Source organism: Podarcis vaucheri (genome assembly GCF_965113315.1).
Source record: "Podarcis vaucheri genome assembly, chromosome: 9".
NCBI lineage: Eukaryota > Metazoa > Chordata > Lepidosauria > Squamata > Lacertidae > Podarcis > Podarcis vaucheri.
In genome coordinates this window covers 39906234-39932751 of record NC_138767.1, presented here as the reverse complement: position 1 = coordinate 39932751, position 26518 = coordinate 39906234, and the positions used below count along the sequence as shown (strand labels likewise).

The window sequence follows — 26518 nt, the reverse complement described above, 5'->3', positions numbered from 1 at the left end:
CCGAAAAAAACAGCCTTCATCGTTGTAAATTAGAAAGGTCATACATCAGTGTTAAGGAAACATTACTGCTAGTGTTTGAAATCCAGCACATGCAAACATAACAGACTGCTTGATTTTTAAATTTTGTTTGTTGCCCATAGTATAATGTGATCGTCAAATTTATATAGCCCTTAAGAAAAGGGATGTGCGTTTGAAACGAAAGAACAGAATTTTAAGTCTTGAAACTAGTTACTGTTTTTCTTTTCCTATTCAGTTTTTCCTGCACATTCCTTAAATTCTGTTTTTTGTATAAGATTATTTTAGCTCATGTCTTTAGGAAATATATACGTTTTATATATTGAAAAACTACTTCCTAAGAACTCTGAAATAGTATCAGGTTTATCTTACAATTTGGGGTGTGCAAGATTGCAAGAAAATAAATCCCACCAAAATACTGTATTTATATAGACCACCTCATAGACACACAGGATGAATTTTATTGGATTCTGCTGGACTATGTACAGTACAGAAAGTGCCCTGTTCTTAATATTTTGTATATGATATAAGATATTCATTCCAGGAAACAAGGTAAGTCTATGTTTTGTTTTACTAAAAAAGAGCTATGATAAATATCCCAAAACTATTGTCTTAAGGTAATTTAAAATGAGTGTGAGAGAGTATGCATGCGGTAAGAGACAAATTATATATTTATACACACACATGTATTTTGTTGATAATAAAGTACTAATGCTACAAAAGCTAAATTTCAAGCAAGACATGATTTATCATCCTTTATTAAACCCTAATGCTGTTTAAATATATGAAAGATCTACTTATATTACAACATTTTACTTTTTCTTCGAAACAAAAGACCGAGTATTAATATACAGTACCTATTTTCTTGAATTTGAGTAGTGTACTTTAATAGTGCCTTAGAATTGCACTTTGAATATTTATGAGCAATTGGGACTTTACCTTTGCAGCATCTTAGCTTTGATATTAAGGGAATCCTGGAGCATATCTGCTTTGTGACTGGATAAATGAAAGTTACTAATAGGTGTTTGTGTTTGACATCTGTATATTGTACTTTTTAGCATATCTCAAGTGTTTTAGTCTTGGTCTAATAGATCTCATTAAAAAAATAGATATCAGCCCCAAGACAGTTTGTCAAGGCTTATATGAGTCCCACAGGACTGAATTGACAATTTGTGTGTGGCTTTCCATGGCAGTCCTCTCGTGGTCTTATTTGATCCTTAACAATTGGGCATTAGCCTCTGATTTATTTTACAATAACTCAATAGAGCAGAATATAATAGTACTGTGTTGGGTGTTTTAGTGGATTTTCTTTTTCACAAAATTTTCTCAGAGCATATATAGGGTGTAAATGATGCATCCTGTCTGCTTTGGGAGCACTAACAATTGATTGGTTAGGGTTTAAGAGCAGCGATGGGAAAGGAGTTTAGTATCCCCTAGTTGCACACCGTATTTAACTGTAGCTTTAATGAGCAATGTCTGCCTCGGAAGCTTTGAGTGATCTTAAATGAATAAACTGAACTCCATAGTTTGAGAGAGAAACAGAGAGAAATTGCTATATGTAAGATTTTTACATACACAAGCATTATAGACTGCATATTTGACATTCAGTTTGTTTTATAGGGCAATGTCTAATGCGTATCTGGGATTTATATTATATCTAGGTTGTAATAGCCATTATCCTGCTTTTAAATATTTTCCCATTTGTCTGAAATTCTTATCATCTGCTTCCACAGTTTGTTACCTTATTTACAACAGTTTACAAAAGGTCTCTGACCATATATATCGTAGTTTTGAATATTGCTGTTTTATTCAGTCACTTTATGTTTAGGTATCACAATTGCATGAGGGAAATTAACCATAACATTTATACACAATGGCAAATATGTTAGAAATATCTTGAAAGGTAAACTACAATTAAATTTCAGGGCTATTTCATTTTCTTACTCTTGTAGACATAGGCTGCAATCCTATACCCACCTAGTAATAAGATGCATTGTACTCAATAGGTCTTCTTTTTCAGTACACATGTATAGGATTGCAGTGAGTATATTTAGACTCAAAGCACTCGTTTATGCTAACTTCATTAGGCAAAAGATTAAATAAATCACCAACACTCTACTATGTACATGTTCTGAGCCGGTGGGGTGGTTTTATTTTGTTTCTAAAGGTTTACTAAACATACATGATTTGTGATTTGACATGACTGCAGAAACATATCAGAATAGTTATTCAGCCTCATTGAATTTATGTATTTCTACCACAATAGTTTAATGTATATTGGTATATAATCAAGGGTTTTAGAGTGCAGCAAGCCATATGCATGTTCATTTTGGATGTAAATATATCTTCCCATTTCTTCTTTTTATTTTAGAAGAAGTAGCTATAAGAGAAATTGAATGTTTCTAGAAAGAAAGCAATAAAAAATTAATTCACACAATTGTCATTTGCTGAGCCTTATGGGACTTTATAGCACAGAGTATACTGATATGGAGACACTTGTGATAATTCTCACAGTTTTCAACTTATTAAACAATTTTGAAATCATTAATATTTAATTGGATCAGTTGTTCTTTATCGTTTTAATTGTGCATGTGTGTTTTGGAATGGTTTTGTATGAGCCAGAGTATTGCTTTCATAAATAAGGGCAGCTTTCCTGGTAGGCATATGTATTGAAGAATTTTCCCATATGGTCATTTTTTGGTGGCTGGGTGGAAGAGGAGAGTGACTTGATATACTGTCTAGTCATCCATTATAAAAGATGTTTCTAGCAATCCACTAACTGGGCTTGTAAATGAAAAAAATGATATGAACATGAAGATATGGATAGGCCTTTTCTTGATTGAAAGTTCTAATTAAGTGAATAGAGGAAAATTAACTGAAATTAGCTGTCAGAAAATCACATTTAAATGAGTGATGAGTTGCTCAGGCAGTAAACATTTAAATGATATAAATTGCCATTTAAGTGTATGGTTTAATGTTTGTCATGCATTAACATGACATGAGATTGCAGTGACAATCAAGCAGCTTGCTCTAATTTGAACATATTTAGGGCTTTTGTGCGAAGTGCACCACACAAATTAAGACAATTGCTGTTTTTATGTGTCAATTTAAATGTTTCTTCAGGCATCAGTTAATGAAACTAACCAATCATTTCTGTATGCACACTGCAGACTAGTTTCTCAGGGTTTGAGTAAATTTCCCAGTTTAAATTAGGCATTTCCTTGAAAAGGAAGCCTTGCTTAATCTCTGTAAATTACAAAGATGACCTTTTTCTTTACATTGTTTCATCTGCACTTCTTAACCCAAAAGACAATACATTATTGCAAAGCTGATCTTGCATCAAAATGCTGGAGTAATTTTAAGTGGCCCCCCCTAATAATAATTAGAGTATACTGTGGTCTATTTTTATTAACAAATACTTGCCATATAGTTGATAACTATAGCCTTGATAATTTTAAACTTTCAAACTTGTAGGTTATCTACTCTTGCAGAATGAATGCTTCTATACATTTATCCCCTAAGCCTTCATACAAAGGTTTCCCAATAATTTCACCAACTAGGTAGCTCCATTCAACTTGCTGTTACACACTGGGGCATATCTGACTATTGACTAGATAGGCCTGATTCATATTCCCTGGTTTCCAGGACTCCTTTGCAATGAAATGCATAAAGAACTTTGAATGCTCTGATAATGCATATTGTACATGCACACATACGTATATAGGAGATTCTCTACATTGTGGTCAGAGTTGTACAAATGTTGATAGAAATTTGTTGACAAGTAGAAATAGGGTAGATTGTCTTGCACTATACCAGAGCCAGCATGGCCCAGCAGCAGGGGTAGTATTTGAATATGAGACACCTGGGATTAAAGCTTCTCTTAGCCATCATTCACTAGGCTGCCTTGATCATGTCACTCTCAGGCTCAGTTCCCCATCTGTAAAATGAGATTCAGCAGGAGTTTCAGAAATGGCTGAAAACAGGTTTTGTAAAGCACTTTTAATAGACAGGACTGTTAAATTAATAGTAATAGAAACAGGCATGTGCGTTCTTAATAAAGAAGCTGAACTGATGCTAATGGTGGTTTGGGATCTCCGATTAATGTAAAGTCATCAAAGCATATTTAAACCATTCATTCTGCTTTTCTTCCTTTGCACTAGGAGCTCTGCTGCAGGCCTTTGCTTAGAGTCATTCCAGGGAACTCTATACAGCCCTTTTAATAAAACTGTTTTGGTTTTTTATATTACCCACCCCCACCCCCCAAAACCTGTTGTTTTACCAACATTTCTGTGATGAGTCATAGTTAAGGTTCAAAATACAATACAGTGGTACCTCGCAAGACAAATGCCTCGCAAGACGGAAAACTCGCAAGACGAAAAGTTTTTCCGTTTTTGAGTTGCTTCGCAAGACGATTTTCCCTATGGGCTTGCTTCGCAAGACGGAAACGTCTTGCAAATTTGTTTCCTTTTTCTTAAAACCGTTAATACAGTTGCGACTTGACTTCGAGGAGCAACTCATAGCACGCGGTGTGCGTCTCCGTAGGGGCAAGAACGCGTGAAGGCGGGTTCTGAGGGAGAGGGAGCTTTGTTTCAGCGAAAAATAGCAAGGCGCATACACTTCCCTCCCCACAACTCCCAGTTAGAGAGGCCAGGCTCTGGGGCTCTTCGGACGGGGCTCCTTCCTTCTCCCCCCCAGCGCCCTGGCGGTGAAAAGAGCGCCTGCCCGGGTCCTCCGGTGCTCGCCCTGCGAGGGGCACCCCCTACCTGCATCTCCGCGCTTTCCAACCCCGCGACGTCAACAGATGCGGCAAGTTTGCCTCTTGTTGTGTGTGAGCGCGAGTGTGTGTTCTCCTCGCCCCACTCGAGTTAGTCCCGGCACAGCGCAGGCAGCAGGTGAGTCGCCCTTTGGCAGCGCGGAAGGCGCTGGGCCAGGCAAGGTCAGCTCGGGAGCCACAGGGGACGCGCCCCCGCACTCCTCTCCAACGGGCTGGATGCACCCCTCTCCGCTCGCGTGCTTCTGGCTGGCTGGCCGGCTGCAGCAGCAACAGGGGCAATAGGCATCCACCGTCGCTGACGCTCCCTCCCTCCCTCCTGCCCGCGGCGGGCGGCTGGCTGGCTGACGCTCTCGCTTTCTTTTGGGCTGCTGCTGCAGAAGGGATTTTGCACCAGACAACTTTTAGGCCAGTAGGAGTTTTGACTACTGCGGCAGCAGCAGCAGCAAGACGGCGCCGACTGTAGTGCAAAGGGTCGGAGCAAGGTGAGCTGAACCGATCCCGGGGGCTCAGGCAGCAACCTCCGCCCCGCCTCCCCCCACGCCCCGCGCCCGCCTCTCCCTCCCAAGCACCCCCCTTTTTTGAGGTTTTTGGAGACTTTGGTGATTTTTGAAGCTTTTCCAAAACTTTTCCGACACCGTGCTTCGCAAGACGAAAAAAATCGCAAGACGAAAAAACTCGCGGAATGAATTGATTTCGTCTTGTGAGGCACCACTGTATGAGCCGTGATCAACATTTGCACAGAATGGCCTGATGCTTTGCCTGGGCACATTGAGACTCATCCACATAGCACTAAGCCAGGGGTCAGCAAACTTTGTCAGCAGGGGGCTGGTCGATTGTCCCTCAGACCATGTGGGGGGCTGGACTATATTTTTTTGGGGGGGGATGAACGAATTCCCATGCTCCACAAATAACCCAGAGATGCATTTTAAGTAAAAGGACACATTCTACTCATGTAAAAACATGCTGATTCCTGGACCATCCGCAGGCTGGATTTAGAAGGCGATTGGGCCAGATCCGGCCCCCAGGCCTTCGTTTGCCTACCCATGCACTAAGCCATGGTTTACTGTTGCACTAACTCTGCCTTTGTGAAACATATTTTTTCCAAACCAATTATGTATTGTAACTATTTCATTATTGTTAAGTAACATTGCAGTCAGGAAATAAGAAGCTACATAAACAGTATTGTGTTCTTTTGCAGGCCTTGGAGAGCGAATTTGTTTCCTGCCAGCTCCACCAGTGGATTGATCTGATTTTTGGCTACAAACAGCAAGGGCCTGAGGCTGTCAGATCTCTAAATGTGTTCTACTATTTGACCTATGAAGGGGCTGTCAATCTCAATTCAATAACTGACCCAGTACTGAGAGAGGTAAGCTTGTTAATGTCTGGGAGAATAAAGCGTCACAAAGAACTCCGTTCTTACATTAGTATTCATACAATTTATGTATGTGTGTTACAATAACAAAACTTTGTTGTTGTTGTTTAGTCGTTTAGTCGTGTCCGACTCTTCGTGACCCCATGGACCAACCAGAGCACGCCAGGCACGCCTGTCTTCCACTGCCTGCCGCAGTTTGATCAAACTCATGCTGGTAGCTTCAAGAACACTATCCAACCATCTCATCCTCTGTCATCCCCTTCTCCTTGTGCCCTCCATCTTTCCCAACATCAGGGTCTTTTCCAGGGAGTCTTCTCTTCTCATGAGGTGGCCAAAGTATTGGAGCCTCAGCTTCACGATCTGTCCTTCCAGTGAGCACTCAGGGCTGCTTTCCTTAAGAATGGATACGTTTGATCTTCTTGCAGTCCATGGGACTCTCAAGAGTCTCCTCCAGCACCATAATTCAAAAGCATCAATTCTTCGGCTATCAGCCTTCTTGATGGTCCAGCTCTCACTTCCATACATCACTACTGGATAACAGTAACAAAACGGGATAACAAAACTACATTGGTTTAAACTTACTAACGTGCAGTTTGTTTGGGTCTTTCTTGCCTTATGATTTTCAAAGCAGACATTAGAACCTTAGAATAACAATTATCTGACAAAACAGATTGCAAAATAAGTTTAGTTTATTCATATCTGTGATGATTAGATTGTTTATCAATTACCTCACCCTTGCAAGTTACCAGTGAGGCGGTTTTGCAGTTTTGCTTTGCTCACCTTGTCCTATTTGGCTTCTTTCCTACCCTCCCTGTTGCTGAGTTAGGCAACCACCATAGTGCTTTATATTGCTTCCAGGGTGCAGAGTGCTAATGCAGCTGCTCCTGCTGTTTTCCCATCTCAAGCTAGCAAGCAAGTAGACGGTCACCATAGCATGGTTTCATGGAAGCGTAATGGTAACTGCACGTACATTATCTCTCTGTTAGCCCAATTAGAGCACAAGCTTTCTTAGCAGAAGTTTCTGTCAAGCACTCAGAGAAAACCATGAATGCAGTGCCAGGGTAACTGCTGGTCCCAGATTGTAACATCTGAGAAAGACACTACTGTATGCTCATAACATCTTCTTTTAAAGCTTCTCTTAGAAACTTCCCTCCCTTCCAATGCTTCTCAAGTTAAAATCTAAAAAGCAGTTTGGGGGATTTGGAACGACAGCTATTCAGAGAGTAGCAAGTGCTGTTAAACCACATTCGGAAGTATCAAAAGCTTAATCCATATCCTTACATCGTTCAGGATTGTGGCTTATGCTTTTAAAATCTTAGCTGTATAAAGTAGTAGTGTAGTTTTACTAGATATTTAAAGTAGTGGCATATCTTGATACAGATGTTTAATACAATGGTAAGTAAAGTAAAATAAAATAAAATAATGAAATACTTCTAAATGTTCCTGTCAGGTTTCACATTGTGGGCTTTTAGGGAAAAGCCTAGAGTGCTTCAGATGGATAGTTTTTAAATCAAAGAATGAATATTAATATTATTCATTATTATTTATTAAATTTGTATACTGCCCTTCAACCATTGATCTCAGGGCAGTTCACAACATAAAAATACAAGATAAAAGCATAAAATGCACAACAAAAACAAGTGCAAAAAAACCTCACAAACCAATAACCCTGTCCCCCAGACACATTTAAAAGGGTATAGGATGTAACCCAGCCAGGTGTATAATGAAGACCCCAACTGAGCCTCTGTGGGGAGAGCATTCCACAAACTGAGCCATGTTTCCAACCTTCAGACTCATGTGGAGGCGGCACATGAAGAAGGGCTTCAGATTATCATTGCAGGGTCTGGGTAGGTTCCTATGGAGATAGGTGATCCTTGAGGTATTGAAGTTCTGAGTCAGGCTTTATAAATCAAAACCAGCACTTTGAATTGGGCCCAGAAACTAATTGGCAGCCAGTACAGTCGAACCAAGATTGGTGTTATATGCTCAGACTATCTTGCCTGATGGCCAAATTTTGCATCAGCTGAAGTTTACAAATTGTCTTCAGAGGAAGCCCTACATATAATGTGTTGCAGTTATCTAACCTAGAGGTTACCAGAGCATAGGAAAGAGTAGTTAGACTCCCCCTGACCAGATAAGTGCACAGCTGGGCCACCAGCCAAAGCTGATGAAAGGCACTCTACACCAGTGTTCCCCAACCTTGGGCCTCCAGCTGTTTTTGGACTACAATTCCCATCATCCTTGACCACTGGTCTTGCTAGCGAGGGATGATGGGAGTTGTAGTCCAAAAACAGCTGGAGACCCAAGGTTGGGGAACACTGCTCTACACCACTGAGGCCACCTGAGCCTCAAGCAACAGCAAAGAATCCAGCAGTACCCCCAAGCCACATACCTGCTCCTTCAGAGGAAGTGTAACCCCATCAAGAACAGGCACCTCCCATTCATCTGGTCTAGGGAACCGCCCACAAATAGTTCCTCAGTCTTACCTGGATTGAGCTTCAGTTTGTTGGCTTCTTATCTAGTCCATTGCTGAGGCAAGACAGTGGTCCAGCACTTCTACTGCCACACCTGCAGATGTAAAGGAGAAGTAGAGCTCTGTTTCACCAGCAGACCTCTGGATAACTCCACTCAGCAGTTTCATGAAGATGCTAAACAGCATAGGGGATGAAATAGAACCCCGAGGAAGCCCACATTGAAGGCTCCATGGGGCCAAAGAACACGCCCCAAGCAAACCCTCTGGGAGACTAGCAACTGGCTGGTAGTTACTTTTATTTTATGAGACCAGGGAGGATTGATTGAGGAGTGGTTTTACCACTGCCTTCTTCAAGCAAGCAGGGACCACCCCCTCTTGCAAGGAGGCATTTATCACCTCCCTGGCCCAGCTAGATGTTCCCTCCCTGCCAGTTATTATCAGCCAAGAGGGGCTCAAGTGGTCATCGTCCTGATGGATCCAAACACAATGTCCACATCCTTGAGCCTTGCTAATTGAAACACATCCAACACAACAGGACTAAGTGCTCTGGACACCCCTTGAGATTAATCTGCTGTAGTCAAAATCCCGGTGGATGTCCTCATTTTGCTTTGCAAGCAAGTCACAGCAAGCTGCTGTCAGTTCCACCACCTCCTTCAGGCCAGATTGTAAGAGGCCGTGCACTGCCCTGAAAAGCTGTGCCGAAATGCATAGTAAGGATGCAGGGGAGGCAGCAGAGAATGCTCTCTTTGCTTCCTTCACTGCCACTCGGCGACTGATGTCAACATCCCCCACTTTCAGATCACCTTCTTCCTGCCCAGTTGAGTAAACAAGGTCCAGAGAGTGGCCTGCCACATGTGCTGGTGACATGTTGGGACAGACTCATGGTTTTCATGGCAGCCATGAAGTCCTGAGCCACCCCAAAGTCTGTTGCCTCAGCATGGATGTTGAAGTCCCCCCAAACCAGCAGTCTAGGAGTGTACAACCCAGCCTCCAAGCCCAGCTCTGTAAGCTCAGGCAGGAAGATGCTAGGCAGCGAGATGGGTGGTAAACCATCAGAATCCCTAACTGTTGCAATTGCCCAGTGTCAGGACCACACACTACAATGGATAAAGAGCTTGGCTGTGACCCCTGTTATGACCAGCTCCATCTCTTGGCCACCATTTTGTGGCTGGTAGGTCTCAATGATTTTCAGCACTCTCGGGGGGTGTGTGGGTGGGGCTTGGTGATAGAAATATTTTAAACCCCTGGTCAAGTAAACTTGATATAATCACACCCAGTGTTTCCATGTCCCTTGCAAGCAGGAGCTAGTTAACCAGAATGAAATAGGGAGATGCTAAAAGTGTTGTTGACATTCCATCATGCATTACATTTATGGGTTGCTATTGGGCAGACATGTGGGGGAGACATTGGTTCATGGCAGTCATGTATCCCCTGTAATATCTAGTTAGGTCCTTAGAAGCAAAGATAAAATCATTCAGGGTGTGTCTAAATTTGTGTTTTCAGCCAAAAGGAAACGGGGCATAAAAATTTTTTGCCGAGAAGTACCGGATGCTAAAAACCAACACATTATTTCTCACTATAATGATTTCCCAAATAGTTAACACATGTGGCAAACTAGCATCAGTATGATTTCTGAATAAAAGGATTTTATTACCTACTTTACTATTTCCATGATGTGATCAGCATAACAGCCTGCAGCACATTAAACTTTTATGTAATTTTTAATTGTCCCAAAACAGCTGTATTGCCAATAAAACTGAGAGGCAAGTTCGCTTGTGCTTTGGCCTAAAACAAGGGTTTATTAGCCAAAATAAATAAATAAATAAATAAATAAATGATTAGAAATCTATTCTGAAATGTTGTGAGACATCTTAAAAAAAGACTTCAACCTTTTGTTGTTCTGCTGAAATTGTGTTATGTTCCTTGGCTTTCCCACACAAGAGCATGGGGTTTGTATTTACTCTCTTGTATTTTAATTCCTTCCCATGTTCTGCAGGATAGATCAGGAAAAGGGTGAAAAGGAGCATTAGAAAGGTCAGGACTGCAATGATAGAAGAGATTATGAGCGGAAGCAGACTCTAAGATGCTTCAGGGTTAGGTCACAAATTATCCCTTACAAATAATCTCCAGCAATAAAAACCAAGTATAGTCTTTATAATTGTTTGAATCCGTCCTGTATCCATATGCAGCAACAATGGCTGGAGAGGTTTTCAGAACAAATGTCCCTGAAAGCAGCTCCATGTGTTCCAGATCTTTAACCACATATGGCACAATTGAATGTAGAGGCCAATGGTTGCCGTTCAGGTGTGCATCTTTAAGAGAGTCAGTGTTTTAAAAAACCATACTAAGCAATGATAAAAGAAGAAAGTAGATAATGAAGAAGAAAGGTTTTGCTAATATATTCTAGATTACACATTTCCTTTTCCGAGCTGTTTTTCTTAAAATTAGATTTTATTCTAAATTTAAAACTGCAAGAATTCTTATTTTTTAAATCTAAGAACTTTTCTGGTGTATGTTTAGGAGTGATTATACACACACATCAGTGTGCTAAATATGCATACTCCAAATTAACCTCCCAATAGCTAACATGCTGAAAAGTAGAATCTTATATCCATCTCCCTCATATCCCATGGCTACAGTGTAAAATGCATGTGTGTGTATATATTTAAAAATTGTGACATCAGTTCTGATGTATTATATCTTGAAGATTCCAAGAAGAATTGGGTACCACCTCAACCCAAGGTGAATTATTCTGCTTTTAGTTATGAGTGAAGGTAAAAGTAATATGAAATCTGATTGTGTGCATATCTCTCTGTAATCATACTGATATGCATGTGATAAATTGCCAATCCATGTGATAAATGAATTTGTCATGCACCTCTGACAGGCTCATCATCTCTCTGTCTGTTAATCCATCTCCTCAAGGACTTACTCTCACATTCCAAAATTCAGAGCAGCTTCCTTTGACCACTATCTTTCCCACAGCGAATAAGCTTACCAATGGAAGCTCCATCCTTTTTTCGAAGCTATTAGTTAGAAATCACAGCACAGATACTTTAACTTTCAGTACCCCAAACTACCTTACAGCACAATCCTGTGTTTATCTACTCAGCTCAATGGGGCTTAGTCCCAAGTGTCAGCATAGGTTTCCAGACTTTGTTTCCTTGAGAATGTTTGCTGACTTCCCTAAACAGTTTCAGATTTTCCTATTGTGTGATATTAGGGCCTCAGAGAACAATTATAACTGAACACAGTTTTTGAAAAGTCATATTCAAGTCACTATCAATTAATCAACAAGGTTGTGCCTTTTTAAAAAAGAAGTGATATAGTGCATTTTAAAAAGAGATGGTGTAACTCATCTCCTGGAATGCATAGTGTACAATCGTTCATTTATGCATGGGCTTTCAAATTCAAACAGAAGGCAGCAATAAATATATAAGTAAAATAATATAACAATAGAAACAGACACTACCAAGCAAATCACACTGCTTTACATGGCATCAGGAAATTGTGTTCAAAGTATAATTATTTTCTCTCGGTATGATAGAAAGCCCTGCATAAGATAAATGCCAAGGCAAGTTAATCTCACATTATTATTATTATTATTATTATTATTATTATGAACAAGAAAAAATAGGTTAATTTATGCATCTGAACTGCAGTTTTGAAATCCATTTATTGCTTTTTCACTTTTCTGTAGGCAATTCTATGTGGATTGGTAAAGTCCAATTTAAACACGTGATTAGCAGATTTATCAACACAAGAAGAAATCTGAAAGGTCTCTTGTGTTGCATTCAGACATATAGATAGGTGAAAATACTAGTGCAGACGCGCTGAGATGCACCTCTTTGTGGCATATATCCTAAACATCTTTCTAATACTAAAATAGAACTATGTAGATACCTAAGAGGAGGCTATAAGTAATCAGAAATAGCTTGCTTTTTAAATGGCTTCATTTATTCATTGAAGTATTTATAATCCACACTTTACCTGAAGGTCCCAAAGTGGTCCACAATAAACAATAAAACCATACTGAAGAATAAATAACTAACATCATAATAAATGTCAGTAGCATTCACAGATAAAACAAACAGCAGAAAGTGAAACGAAACATTCTAAGGTTACCATGCATGTCATTTATAGTCCTAAATCCATCTTTGCTGTTTAGACCCTGGTGACATCAGTGGCTAGGAATACTTTTTCCCCAGCTTCATCCAGTAAAACAATCATGGCTGTTTCTGAACCAAGATAGTTCAGAAATCTGCTTAACACCAGGTTGGATGACTACAACGTGCTATATATAAGACTGTCCTGGAGGTTGGTTTGGAACTAGTGCAATAAGCAAATTGGAGCAGGATATAGCCACCATGTTAGGCCACTGCTGGGAGAATTGCACTTCCTGTCAGTTAGCTACCAAGCTAAGTTCAAGGTGCTGGTTCAAATGTGTAAAGTCCTATGCAGCTTGGTATAAGACACCTGAAAGATTGTCTCACCTGCTTTCTTCAGTAGGTGATTTACATGCAAAACAAAATTTGGATCTTTAGTGTGGTGGCCTTTGGAATTCTAATTGCGTATTAGACAGGCACCATTGCTTTTGCCTTTTTGATGCCTACTTAAGACCATTCTCTTCTAAGAAGCCTTTTCAGCAGAGATCTTTCTGAATCTGCATCTGTACAGTGGTACCTTGGGTTAAGAACTTAATTCGTTCCAGAGGTCCGTTCTTAACCAGAAACTGTTCTTAACCTGAGGTACATCTTTAGCTAATGGGGTTTGCTGCTGCGCCGTCGTGCGATTTTGTTCTCATCCTGAAGCAAAGTTCTTAACCCAAGGTACTATTTCTGGGTTAGTGGAGTCTGTAACCTGAAGTGTCTGTAACCCAAGGTACCACTGTATTGGAATTGTTTTTAGATGTTTTCCCGTTTGTGTGCTTGCCTCCCTTGCCAGGAAGGGACAAGATATAAATTTAATGAATAAAATCCCTCCTCAAAAGGCTGCACAAAGAGCTGTGCCTTCCCCTGACATTGAATGGAAAACTGTGTAGAGACGAGTTACACTTCAGAAGGGAGGCTGTTCTAGAGATCTGGAACCACTGCAGGGAAGGCCATCCCCCAAACCTCTGCAATGCAAGCCTTTGCTTAGCACAGGGGCCACCAAATGGGGTTCCTCAACAGATCTTGGTGAATGGATGGGGTTGGTCTGGGTGGAGGCATTCTTTCTGATATTTGGGGCCCACATACAATTACTAAATAGAAATTAGTCTCTTCCTTAGCATTTGTTGCCTTCACTTTTACTGCCGTTTCTTGTGTTAGTCTTTGTTCAAAAACCCTGAAGAATCCCAGTTTTTGTGGATCAGATATGATGGAAATGAACACCTAGAGCTCTGCGTAGCTACTACCTCACTTCCTGTTTTCCACTCCTCTGAAGGTCTGACATATATTGAGCCTGAGCATTTTCCAAAATTGGTTATTTCATACAGGCCAGCATTTGAATGATGGGATTTTTTTTCACCAGCATCAGCAATGTTTAGTTTACCTCAATTTAATGACAGCAGTAGCAAGTCTGCTATCCTATCAGATAGAAAGTATGTTTGACTTCTCAGTCCTTTTCATCCATGGTGGGAGCCAGGTATATCAGCTCTAAATCAGATGAAGACAGCTGAGCTAGTGAATCTTTCAGGAAATCTAAACACATTTGTATTTATAGCCTAGTCTTAACAGTCACTAAATACTTTTAAATTATCAGCAGGTCTTGTTTACATGCAGATGGAGTACAACCTTTGATGCATGTCTTAGAAATTCAGTAAAGTGATTACAGGACGCTGCAGCAAAGGAGTATATTTCAAATGTGTGAATAAAATAACTGAATGCTACATTTATGCACAATTCGAAAGTGTTGTAGAAACAAATATGTTGGAAGACTCACTAGCCAGAAGTGTGTTGCCCAGATGGTTTGCTTGACACAGCACACAGCACAGAAACTGTGAAAAGCTAAATAAATGTTAAGGTTTAGTCTGTTTTTAATTGAAAACCTGCATTTAAAATACCATAAAACTGTGCCAGATTTTTTATTTTTTAAAAAAGAACATATCAAAACTAAATACATTGTTTTCATGGCCACCTGGAGTTTAGCTTGTCAACAGTCCTGGGCACTGGGCTGTGATCTCTTTCTCTGAAGCTTAGTGAAAAACAGGCCCACTGCAAGATGGTAATATATTCAGGGGTGTGTTTGGGGGTTCCTTTTTTTTTTTTAGGAGAACCTGCTTCATACTTCACCATGAATTCATTTTGTTTGGATAAGGATCCTCTGAGGAAAGGGTATTCTGCTTGTATCTATTACCAGTTAAAGTTTTAAAAGCAAACTCCATTTAGTGAGGAAAAACCTTTGTTCTCAAGTACTAACTGTGTATTGTTTTAAATGGTGATTTAATGACAATATCAGCATTTGATGTTTCTCTTTAAGTAACACTATTTTGATATAAATAAGAACAAAGTAGTGTGATAATTTCTTCAGCACACCTTGTAATTACCGTGAGAAACGAAACTCGGTTGGCTCCGGCACAAGAGCAAGCAATAAGAATTACCTTCTTATCAGTAAATTCAAAGGTCCATTTAATTTAACAATCTGGGGTAGAGAACTAGACTTAAGGGGGGAAAACACAACTGCTGTCCAAACCGACAGCCATTTGTTGAGCTCTCCCTTTGCTCTCCATAATGTCTAGTTACTAGTAGAACTTAACTCAGGACCTGGTATCATTATGCTGAGCGCTTTTCTGCCCTGCTATCCAACATTGTTAACCGTGAAATGTGGCAGTACAGCCTGAATGATATTCTCATACTGTGTGAAAATAAGTGTGATGGTTCCTAATCTCATAATGAAATCTGCGCCATCCCCAAAGTATCTGCACTCTTGCATGCATTACATTCAGTCATTCTTCCTTCAAGTTTCTTTGAATTCCTTTGGCATTTTCTCTTAAGTCTCTTTGAAGTATTTTGCAGGCCTATTTTTCTTGTTCCACTTTATCTGCTTATTTCCAGTAGCTAGAGATTTAGGTGTTCTCAATGAGCACATCAGTGTTCCAGACAGAGATACTGTTTGAAATTATCCATGAACCCAGTGCCTCTGAACATTATTGAGTGACATTTGTTTCTGTAGGTTGTGTCTGCTCTGACTAACTGGTTTATTTCAGATTGGCAGCTGGGATTACAATGTAGTAGATGGACAGTTTGCATGAATTGGAGATTGCACTGAAGTTGCACTAGGCCTCAGTTTAATATGCCTGGAATGTACAGATTCAGATTAGAGCAAGTTGCATGACTCTGAAAGGGAAAATAAATCCTTGTTTTCACAAACTGTAATTACTTTTCTGTTTTAACTCACTGGCTGTAATGTAATTGCCCACAACAGCTATTCTTATAATTAGACTGGACAAAGTAGGTTTTCATACACCATTTTCCCCTTCTCACATAAAGTTTATTTTTTACGTATAATGGAGTTCTGGAGACCCGGTGATTATGCTTTAAAAAGTTTTACCTCCCCCCCCCTTGCCTTCTGAAGTTTCCTCTTCCCCCCCACACACACTCCATCGAAAGAGCACCTTGGGAGAAGTAGTGGCACCCCAAAATAATATCCAGTCAGAATTCTACAACCAAATAAAAATGACAACATAGAGCCCTGTTAGTTTCTGCACATAATCTTTGATAATTGACATATTGCAGATGAAAACATATTATTGTTAGGTTTTCCTAGTAGCTCATGATATGAGCATAAGACTTTCAGAGCTGCGTTTATTTTCCTGCCCAACCTAATTTCCATTCTCTACTGATGGGTACCTGATGCATCAGTAAAAAAATGACTTGTGGGAAGCAAATCACATCCAGAGTGACTTTGGCCTTTGGTACTTGCCATCCTGCCTGCTAGTATTGGAAAAGCTAGGCTTCTGTTATCCGCAGTTCATAACAGTTGATATTTGCTTCTACAACTTCAAAACATTTAACATCAACTGTATTTTTGGTAAAAGTATACTTACTGTTTTTACCAGATTATCTGTCTGTCTTTATTATGAGGAGAAGCAAACACTCTTCATCAGACATTAATACAACAGCCAAGAAGAATATGAGGCAAAATGTGCAGCAGCTTTCTGCACATCCGACTTTGAATCTAGCCCATTATTCCTTTAAAAAAACCAAACAATTTAATATTTACTTCTTTTCTTCCAAAAGAAACTTTTGCCATATATAGATCAAAATATCTATATCACTAAGTAGCTTTGTAGGAGCGGAATGAATTCCATTTGCACAACAGGACTTCTCCCCAAACGTGCCCCCTAAATCTGTTCTTGGGAACAGATTTGAAGTCAACATGGAGCACAAGCATGAGGAGTGGGGACGACGACTCCTCATGAGCAACTTTTACTCATTCCTCCCACAAAGTTCTGATATTCTGCATATACCTACATAAACCTTTTCTGGGTTTATGCAAACCCTGCAAATTGGGGGGTGGGCAGTATCCCACACAGCCCTAAATATGCCATTCAACTGCACCATTTGAATGGAAAGTCAGTCTTCCCTGATGCTGTCAAGCAGCATGCTACTGAAAGGAAAGGAATAGCTAGAAATCACTGATTATTTTCAAAGTCAAGAGCCATAATTATGCTGAACGTAAGTGGTGTATGAACCAAAGGTATGGGGAAACCATTTCTTCGATGTGTGTCCTGGCAACACCAAAATGTTCCACTCAATCCCCCCCCCCCAGCATGTGCCACATGCCATCAGCTCTAGTGTGGTGTAAACTGCTTGCTGGGTTTAAGTCTCAGCCAGAAAGGATGTTCACTGAGTGATTTTAGGCTCAGTGCTTTATCTCAGTCTAACCTATATTGTTGTGAGGATAAAACTGGACATAAGGAGCTCTGAATCATAGGAAGCTAGCGGGTCAAACTTTGAATACATAAATAATAATTCGCCATATTTGATTGACAGAAGCACATTTTAGTTTCAGATGCTTGTAGCTTGAGAGTATTACAACATTCACAATGTTGTGTAGAAAATTGGAATCTTTTAGATGGACTCTGCTGAATCCTGCATAGATATAAATCCATCTAATATATGCGAGATGATCCAAGAAACATACCTGTGCGATATTGTATGATTGTTAAAAAGTAGCTTTAAGCAACTTCCTTAATATTAACGAGTTTTGTTAAATCTCAAAATTGTAATGCTTGCAATCACTGCATTTGAAATTGCTTTAATCACTCTCATTATTTTCGCTAAAACTGTAGGCAATTCCATTCTTTTTTTTTCTCATTTTGTCTTCCACTTCTCCCTGTACCTCCTTCCCATTCCGTTTTATAGTCCTTTTCAGACATAAACACGGAGGGGAAGCAATTTTGATTTCGTTTCTGAGTGGTGCTGCAAAGAAAAGTAACAAACATCTGTTTTTGCCTTAACTGCATCCATATGTTCAAACTCTCTAATATGCGTCTCCTGGAGAAATTTACAACCCTATTTGGTGGGCACTGCATACTATTGAATTAACTTTTTTTCACAGTTAAAAGAGAGAAGAGTTTAATTTATGCCAGGGCTCAAAAAAGCTCAGCCCAATCGCTTGTTTATAATAGGAGAGCTAAAGCTTGGAACATGTAAAGTGTTTTTAAAAAATGCTTTTGAGCATGTGCAGAGTTCCTTTGCCTCCTCATTGAGCAATTGAGTCCTGTTCCCACATGTTTAGTATTAAGTAGCAGGCTTCCAGGGCAGATGGTATGACTCCCAAACAGCCTGGGTCTCCCACATCTCCTCAGAAACTCAGTACTGGAATATATAATATGTTCAGAGACTGGAACTACGCATTAAATTAAAAACTAAAACGCTGCCAAGGAAAGTCTACGTTTCTCTTGCCTCTTTATTACTGCCAGAGAGAAGAGAAAGCAGAGAAGTAATTCCACACACCTGGTAACCAGTTGCGTATGTGTGTGTATATACACAATCAGTACAAGTGATCAATATTTAATCATTTGTTCATTACACATTAACATATTTTTCAGCTTAACATGTGGAAATGCTAAACGCTCTCTATCTCTCTGTGTAAGAGCAATGGATTGTAAAGGAGTCCTATAGTTTGTTTCATTTTATAGCCTCATTTTACAGCATCTGGAACAATTATGGAAAGAACCAAAGTTCTGTTATTACAGAGGACTAACAGAAATAGGACTTTTTATTACTGAAATGTTTTAGAAGCATTGAGCTAAAACGTTGGTTTGTGCAATTTTGTATTATTGTAGTTGATGTTTCAGATTAATTGTATTACTTTTTAATTAGATGCTGATGTGGGAAACGTTTCACTAGTGAAAAGCTTATATGGCAGAGTAATAGCTAAGCCCAGCTCCCTGGCAGTTTCATTGCAGTTCTTGGAATGCATAGTAAATAAATGTGTACTACTGTTGAAGACCAGAGATAATAGATAACCTTGGGATAGAACTATTGGCTGCAGAGTGCTGAGTTTCCAGCTCACCCTTGGAACTCAAGGATACATATGCAGTCTCTCATTCAGGCACAGATCTGCTTAGCTTCAGTATCATTATGACACACTGTACTTAGGCCCATGTCCTTAAAGCTACTTCAATTTACTCCTGTCCTGATGTCATTGCAACAGCCTGATTCCTGCTTCACGTCATTTGGCTCCTGTGGCCTCTGATGTACACAGCATGGAAGTATCAGACTTGGGGTCAATTGCACTTCACTTTGATATGGGAAACGAAGGAGAACTCAACACAAGGCTTCCATTTTGGCATCAGTCTTTTATTCTTTAGACCATGCAGCCCTGTCCTCAGATGCCCGGAGAGCACAAGCTGTTCCTATTTCCAAGTATGAAGATGCTTGTATTATAGATTCAGGATCACATTTGGAGATATGCTAATTCACTTGCTCAGTTCCTCTGAGTTTAATTGGAGTTGGTCACCACATTGGATTGGAACTGTCATAATTAGTGTCATGATTCTGTGTAGGTTATTATTTTTATAATATTAGCAAATCATTTAAATAAAGCTAAGAACTTTACTTGAAGTTTCACCCTTGGATCTTCAGATGATGTTGGACTACAACCCTAGCCATCCCAAACCATCATGGTCAATTATCAGAGATCATAGGAATTGTACTTCAGCAATATATGGGAAACCAGGGTTGGGAAGACTGGAGTGTAGACCTTTCCGTTGAAGAGCGTAGTAGTTTTCTCCAGAGCAATTTGCTTAAGGTCTTTAAAAAGATACAAAATAAATGTCTTGGCTTTGTAACTAGAGCAAATTAAGTAGATCTGATATTTAAATAATGAATACTTGCTATTTCAAGATATTTCAATTAATTTATCACTTAGTAACATTTAGATTGCAGTCCTTCATACAGTAAGGCTGCTTCAATTCAATAGGATGACAACTTCAAACTAAGAAATATTTATCTCTGCATTTCAATGTAATTTTTTTAATTAATTGAATATTGTTCATTAAATTTCATTTCATTATTTAGAAAAGTAAAGGGCTTATATAGAAAATACTTTAGTTTTAAATTACAGTTGTTCTGAACAACACATTGTTACATTTAAATTTTATGCTGCTGATACCATCCTAAATGTAATTTGTATTGCATTTTATATTGACAATTCTGTTTAAAGGCCTTTGCTACTTTTTCCACCTTTGGGGTAACGCTCAGTACAAAGGTAGAAATACTTAGAGGTTTGAGTTTTTCTTAGTACCTGAAAATATTAGCTTTTGTTGCAGGCATGTGATGCAAGCAGAACAAGGCGGTGGAAGCAAAGAAAAATGGAGTCCATAAGGAGAGTTTCTGATTGTAATAGCTGGTCTCTGTTTAATATCACGGAACAGAATGAAGTTTTGCAGTTTCTCATGGAAATAGCTCCTAGAGTACTAAAATGATTACCTCATTCTTAATACCAGTGCCAAGCACTTAGCCCCACTGTGCACACACGGGCTTGATTTTCAAGATGAAAAAAACCAGAAGTGTGGAATGACATTTTCAGGTGACAGTTATGGTTCTATTGCCTGTAATTAGCACCTCTTAACATGCAAACCTGCCTATGTTTTTTCCAGGCTGTTGAAGCTCAAATCCGAAGTTTTGGGCAGACTCCTTCCCAACTGCTCATAGAGCCACATCCTCCAAGAAGCTCTGCCATGCAGGTGGTAAGTTAGGTGCCAGGTTAATTATTTGCGAATCAGCTGCTCCAAATTCATACAGACACACTTCATTTCCCAGTACAGATAATTTTAAGTGATTTAAATGTCCTTTCTCCATAGAATTAATTGAATACATTATGAAGGCTAGAAAAGGTTTGTTCATTTTCTGAGCCAGGTTTTAGGAACATTGCATACAAGCCAGGGCATTAGAGTCGATGGGTACTTTGCTGTTAGGTGATATCCAACGTTGCATGAGCCATGTTAAGAGTGGAAACCTGTTCTGAAAGCAGGCTGACACCGTTGGATGCCATCCATTGTCTTCATTTGGGTGTGGCATTTACTCAACGTGTGGTTCTTTTGAAGAGTCAGGTGTGTTTGTTTGCATACTGTGTGTTTTCAGAATATTCACATATATCATAGGATCTATAGTTTTCTGCATAGGCCCTGTGGTTCTGTGCTCAATACTAAAATGTGCAGCATTTCATGACAACAAATTTTCTGTACTAAATTAAGGTTGCCATGCTACGTTAGAGTTGTACTTATGGGAAGTAGAGGGAGGAGAGGCAGATGGGCCAAAGCAGAAGGAGAGGTTTTGGTGGGAAGCAAAAGAACCAAAAAGCACAAGATACATCACCATAGCTGAATCCTAGTTACCTTATTAGTTGCTTGAAATTCAAGGTTGCTCACGCTGTATTATTATGCAGGTACATGATTGTATGCAAGTAATATGAAACATTAAATTGTAACTGTTTTTAACACAATATGGAAATCAACATGTTGATCCTATGATTACGGTAGCTTCCAAATCCTTAACAGTTTTGTTTTTTAAGTTCAGTGGTGGTCTGATCCACACATTCCATTTCTAAAGTTGTAGCCAAACTATACAGATCTCTCAGGGAACGGGTGGGCAGATGATATGTCTGAGCGTTGGGCGGTGATGAGATCTTGTTACCACTTTGCACTTCTCAGCTTTTCCAAGTAAGCAGATGTGTAATTGACTTCTCCATCTGCAAATGTCTTCAGAAATGTAAAATGTGCAGATCAGTCCTACGTTGAGGTTCATGTTTTTACTCCTGCAGCTGTTGTTGTTTGATAACCCAGGTACCAGATGATAAATGGTTTTGAACAGTAGAATTTGAGCAAAGATCAAGTTTTTCCTAGACAAAAACACATTGGCTTTTCAGGTGCATTAGTACATTGGCTTTCCCCATCACAAAGCCAAATGTTTTACCACCATAATGATTCAGTTAATCACTAAAAGTTTCAATGCAAGATTTTTTTTGGGGGAGGGGAGGTAGGTGGAGTATGTATAGAGAAGAAATTAAAGGCACCATGGGCTGCGTTAAGTGCACAAGCCATAATATGCACCAGGTGTAGTAATTAGCAATCACATGAAGGCTGCCTATTTGTCTGGTTTGGCTGCTGTTGCTGTATCCCCTTGTGTTTTCACACCATCAGATAGCTGGATTTAATTGAGGCCACATCAGATGAGGCATTACTGACACCTTTAATTGAATGAGCATCCAGGGAGGATTAACTCATAATATTGATTGGCTTTTAGCCACTTGCTCAAAAGGGTGTCTGGGTAGCTTATTAGTTGTTTTTATTTACACCTTTATACAAAGACTGTAAATAGGAATTCATAGTGCAATATGTTTTTCTAAGTACTCTTAATAACTTTTTTAAAAGGAGTGATAATAAAAATGCAAATGAACTTAATTTTTTATTAGTTCTGTATAAAAATATGCTAAATGTGCTCTCTTATATACACATTTACATATGTGTACATGCATTGTAATGTTGCTGATGATAAAGAGGCAAAAGCCATTACCAGCGTATTCAAATTCCATAAAGATACTAATTAATTATTAAGAAATAGTTTCTCAGATGCAGTCACAGGTAATACTAATGGACAATGAAGAAAACACTCCATGGAAATATAAATTTCTCTCAGCAAACTGAACATTAAAGCCAAGCACTCTGACAATCCTGACTTGAGCTTTATATAGCTTAATAGCTTTGTCGACAAAACATCATACAAAAATGAGAGATGCTTTTGTCAAAGTGACGTTGTGCATTGTCTATCAGCACAAGTTTTTAGGATAGTGGTTTAAATCTTGTGCTTTTCTAATACATTTCATTTATACATTTTTATGTATGTTCCAGAGACTTTCAATGGGAACAGAGTGCAGCTAACTTAGATTTATCCAACCCCTACACCCACCTTTAATTTATTCTGCTTTAATGTCATAAAGTTCTAGACTTAGATAATAATTTTCCATGACTGGAATTCTGCTCATGGAATACTCCTGTGGTGGAGGACACAATTTTCACCAAACCCTCTTTACTCCTGCAGTCCTCTCTGTCCTCTGAAAATCTTCTGTGGGAGGTGATACTAGGATCTGCCGGTGAATTGGCAAATCATTCCTTATATCAGTGACAGCCTCTGGTGTCCAAGCTATAGTATTTACAATACATGGAAAGGTGTAGAAAAGTACATGCATTGCACATTTTTAATTCTGTATTGCTATTCCTAAATTAATTCTGATGGTATGCAAACACTGCACATTTAGTTTCCTGTTTCCCCCCCTCTCTATGATTTTCCTGGAATTTTATTCTTTGAGCTTTGGTGCAGCTTTTAAAATTCTCTGCTCTATTTTATTTTTTTATTGGGGTGTACTTTTTTTGAAGCACTACTTCTGCTGATGTTGAAGCTAAACTGTTTGCAACATACAGGCAACTGGAAACTTTTAAATGGGGCCAGTGACTTGCTACAAATGTTGGCCTCTTAATATTTGTTTCGCTCTGTATGTAATTAAGGAAAAAAACCTCAAGGTGTTCAATAAAATGATAGTTTCCATGGGCCTGTCAAAAATTACTGCATTGGCATTCATTTGCGGTGGCTATTGCTTGTTTTAATTGGGTCTTCCTTCTTTTGTCCTGTCCTGTCCTTTCTTTCTTCCTCCTTTGTCTTTCCTTTTTTCCGTGTGGTTGGGGTCTTGTTGTGCCCACTCAACAGTATCTCCTCCTGCAGAGTCCATTGATGTTCACAGACCAAGCTCAGCAAGATGTCATCATGGTCCTCAAATTTCCATCAAACTCCCCTGTAACGCATGTAGCAGCCAACACCCAACCAGGTTTGGCAAATCCTGCTGTGATTACCGTCACTGCTAATCGACTGTTTGCTGTGAATAAGTGGCACAACCTTCCTGGTAAGTATGGAAATGCTAGCAAGTTAAGATATAAACAGCAAGTTGGGTTGATTTTATGTGTCAAAGATGATGCATGCTTGTTTGTAATGGGTTGGGTCTTAGGAGCCACAAGCGAAGTTCCATTATGAGAGTGGAACTTTCCATCCTTCCCACTGTACCTCTAGAAAGTCATTCCTGGGATTTCAGGTTCTGGGCCCAATTCAAAGTGCTGCTTTTGACCTGTGAAGCCTTAAACAGATCAAGACCACAGTACCTCAAGGACAGCATCTCCTTGTATAAACCAACCCAGACCCTGCAATAATCATCTGAGGTCCTTATTTATGTGCCTCCTTCATGAGAGGTTCAGAGGGTTGAAGCACATAAATGGGCCTTATCTGTGGTGGCCCCCCTGTTTGTGGAATGCACTCCACAGTGGTGCTCACTTGGTGTCTTCATTACATATCTTTAGGTGGCAGGTGAAAAAAATTCTCTACAACCAGGCCTTTGACTGATTAACATTCTATGGCCCTTTAAATGTGTTCATGAGATGGGGAGTTATTGGGGTTGTTTTATTATTCCTGCTTTTATTATGTATTTTGTGTTCTCATTTTGTCTTTTTTTGGGGGGGTGAACTGCCCTGTGATATTTGGGGCTATAGAAATTAATAAATCATAATCACAATCATAAAACAATCTGGTAATTAGTTCCCTTCTATTTCAGGTTCTGTTAATAGCAATTTTAGAATTATGTTTTTGAAATATTCTAGTCATTAGAAAACCTTTCAGAGCAGTGTTATAAAGGAATTGCACAAGAAAACGTAATAATGTAGCCTATCCCTATATAACAATAAAATGCTATAACTGCCCTACAAGATACATACCTTGTTCTGTAGAATAAGTAGACTTCAAAGCTCAAAGATTAGCTGCCAAATACTTTTTATAATAAGTAAATTAATTTGCCTAACAAAACAGCTGGTAATGCTATACTTTTTAGAAATTTCTAGAATCAGATCTATGACCAGAATTCACACCTTTGAATTATAGTGGCCTGCCTTGCAGCGGGATAGCAAAAAGACCTTCCTTGGTCCTCTGCCTGTTTAAATTTGAATACTGAGTTTTAGCAAACAAATATAGCAACCTCTGTATCTCCTGATTTCCCACTTTTCCCACTTCTTTTCCTTGCTGGCCCTTGGAGCAATTTGTCCACCAAGTCATCTCCTATTCAGCAATGTTCACTGTTCTGTACTACCTATTACCCATTAAACCTTCATTGCCCCTTAGCCTTTTCACTTCTTTATCAAATGTTATTTTCCCCCCTTTCATTTTTGATATGTCTGGCTGTTAAGCTTATAAACCACAAGACAGAGTTCTTGTTCAGAGCTTGTTACAAAATTCCTATCACAATTGTGGTACTAAATAAAAACTACTTTTGCAAAGAATGCAAGGACAAGGAGGCGTACTAAACGTGGCTCTTTACATGTGCAGGTAAAACTGTACACCTACTTCATTTTGGTAACTTGTCAGTTTAAGCACTTTACTACCCATTATGTCCATATAGGGTAGAAACTTACATTGTGTCATCATTTATTCAGATTTTGCTGAAGCAGGACTTCTGAATTCCAAAACAACTGTGTAATCATTCCAGCAATGCTGGTTTTATAATAAGCATATGCTTTGCAAGGTACATGTGAAAATGCGAGATACTGCACACATGATTTTTATTATGTTAGCTTCCATTTCCGGAAGCTTTCATTGATATTTTGAAGTGGAGCTCTGAGAGGGAAAAATGTGTTTAGCATCAGCAAAACATGAACGTTTCAGTTACAAAAGAAATGTTCATACATTTGCATAAAATTCTGGTGTTCACAAATGTTTCTTGAAGTTCATGTATGCAGGTTTCCCATGATGAATAGAATATTTAATATAGTGTGAGCGAAATCCTTTTCTCCATCATAAAGTAAGATTTTTTTAAAAAATAAATCCTTTATGTGGTACTATTCAAAGTATTTTTTTTTAATGGAGGAAATAATATTTGCCACAGTCAGCAGATGGTTGTCACATTTTGTTTTCAGTGCTCTTTACCACTTAATTTTGTTTTGTTGCAACATGAGAGGCTGCTGGTCAAGCATCTGCTATAGCTTATGGTTCAGAGCTGGAGCCTCTGATGATGGTACACATTGAGAATAACAATAATCTAAAATAAATGTAATAAACAGTCCTTGAAAGCACCTGGATTTTTTTTGTTGATGGTGTTCAATAAATGGATGAAGCTTCCACAGGGAAACAATGGCATATAGTGTTTGATTTATAGGATTTTCCATGGTTTTAATGCCTGAAAGTAACACAGTTTTTAAATCTTCTCTCGTGCATTCTAGCTCATCAAGGTGCCGTACAGGACCAGCCATACCAGCTGCCAGTGGAAATCGATCCTCTCATAGGTCTGTCACTTCCTTCTCTCTTTGCGATTCATTAAGCTCTGTATGGTGGCCCTGAAGTGTAGATTACGGTTGTTTTTCACT

At 39.2% G+C, this 26518-nt stretch overlaps 1 protein-coding gene across 4 annotated transcripts in view; it reads left to right on the top strand.

Annotated features, from left to right (window-relative positions):
* The window catches only part of LRBA (LPS responsive beige-like anchor protein), a 359890-nt gene that overhangs the window by 301748 nt on the left and 31624 nt on the right, over positions 1–26518 (top strand). For 3 of the 4 annotated variants that reach the window (XR_014223382.1, XM_082237533.1, XM_082237532.1), the window contains exons 48-51: positions 5988–6155; positions 20726–20815; positions 23829–24021; positions 26375–26437. Coding sequence is in view for 3 of the 4 variants with exons in the window: in XM_082237533.1 (XP_082093659.1) it covers positions 5988–6155; positions 20726–20815; positions 23829–24021; positions 26375–26437 (514 nt within the window). In the remaining variant the exon portion in view is untranslated. The remainder of the gene's footprint in view (positions 1–5987; positions 6156–20725; positions 20816–23828; positions 24022–26374; positions 26438–26518) is intronic. The other variant, XM_082237534.1, reaches the window with a different exon arrangement.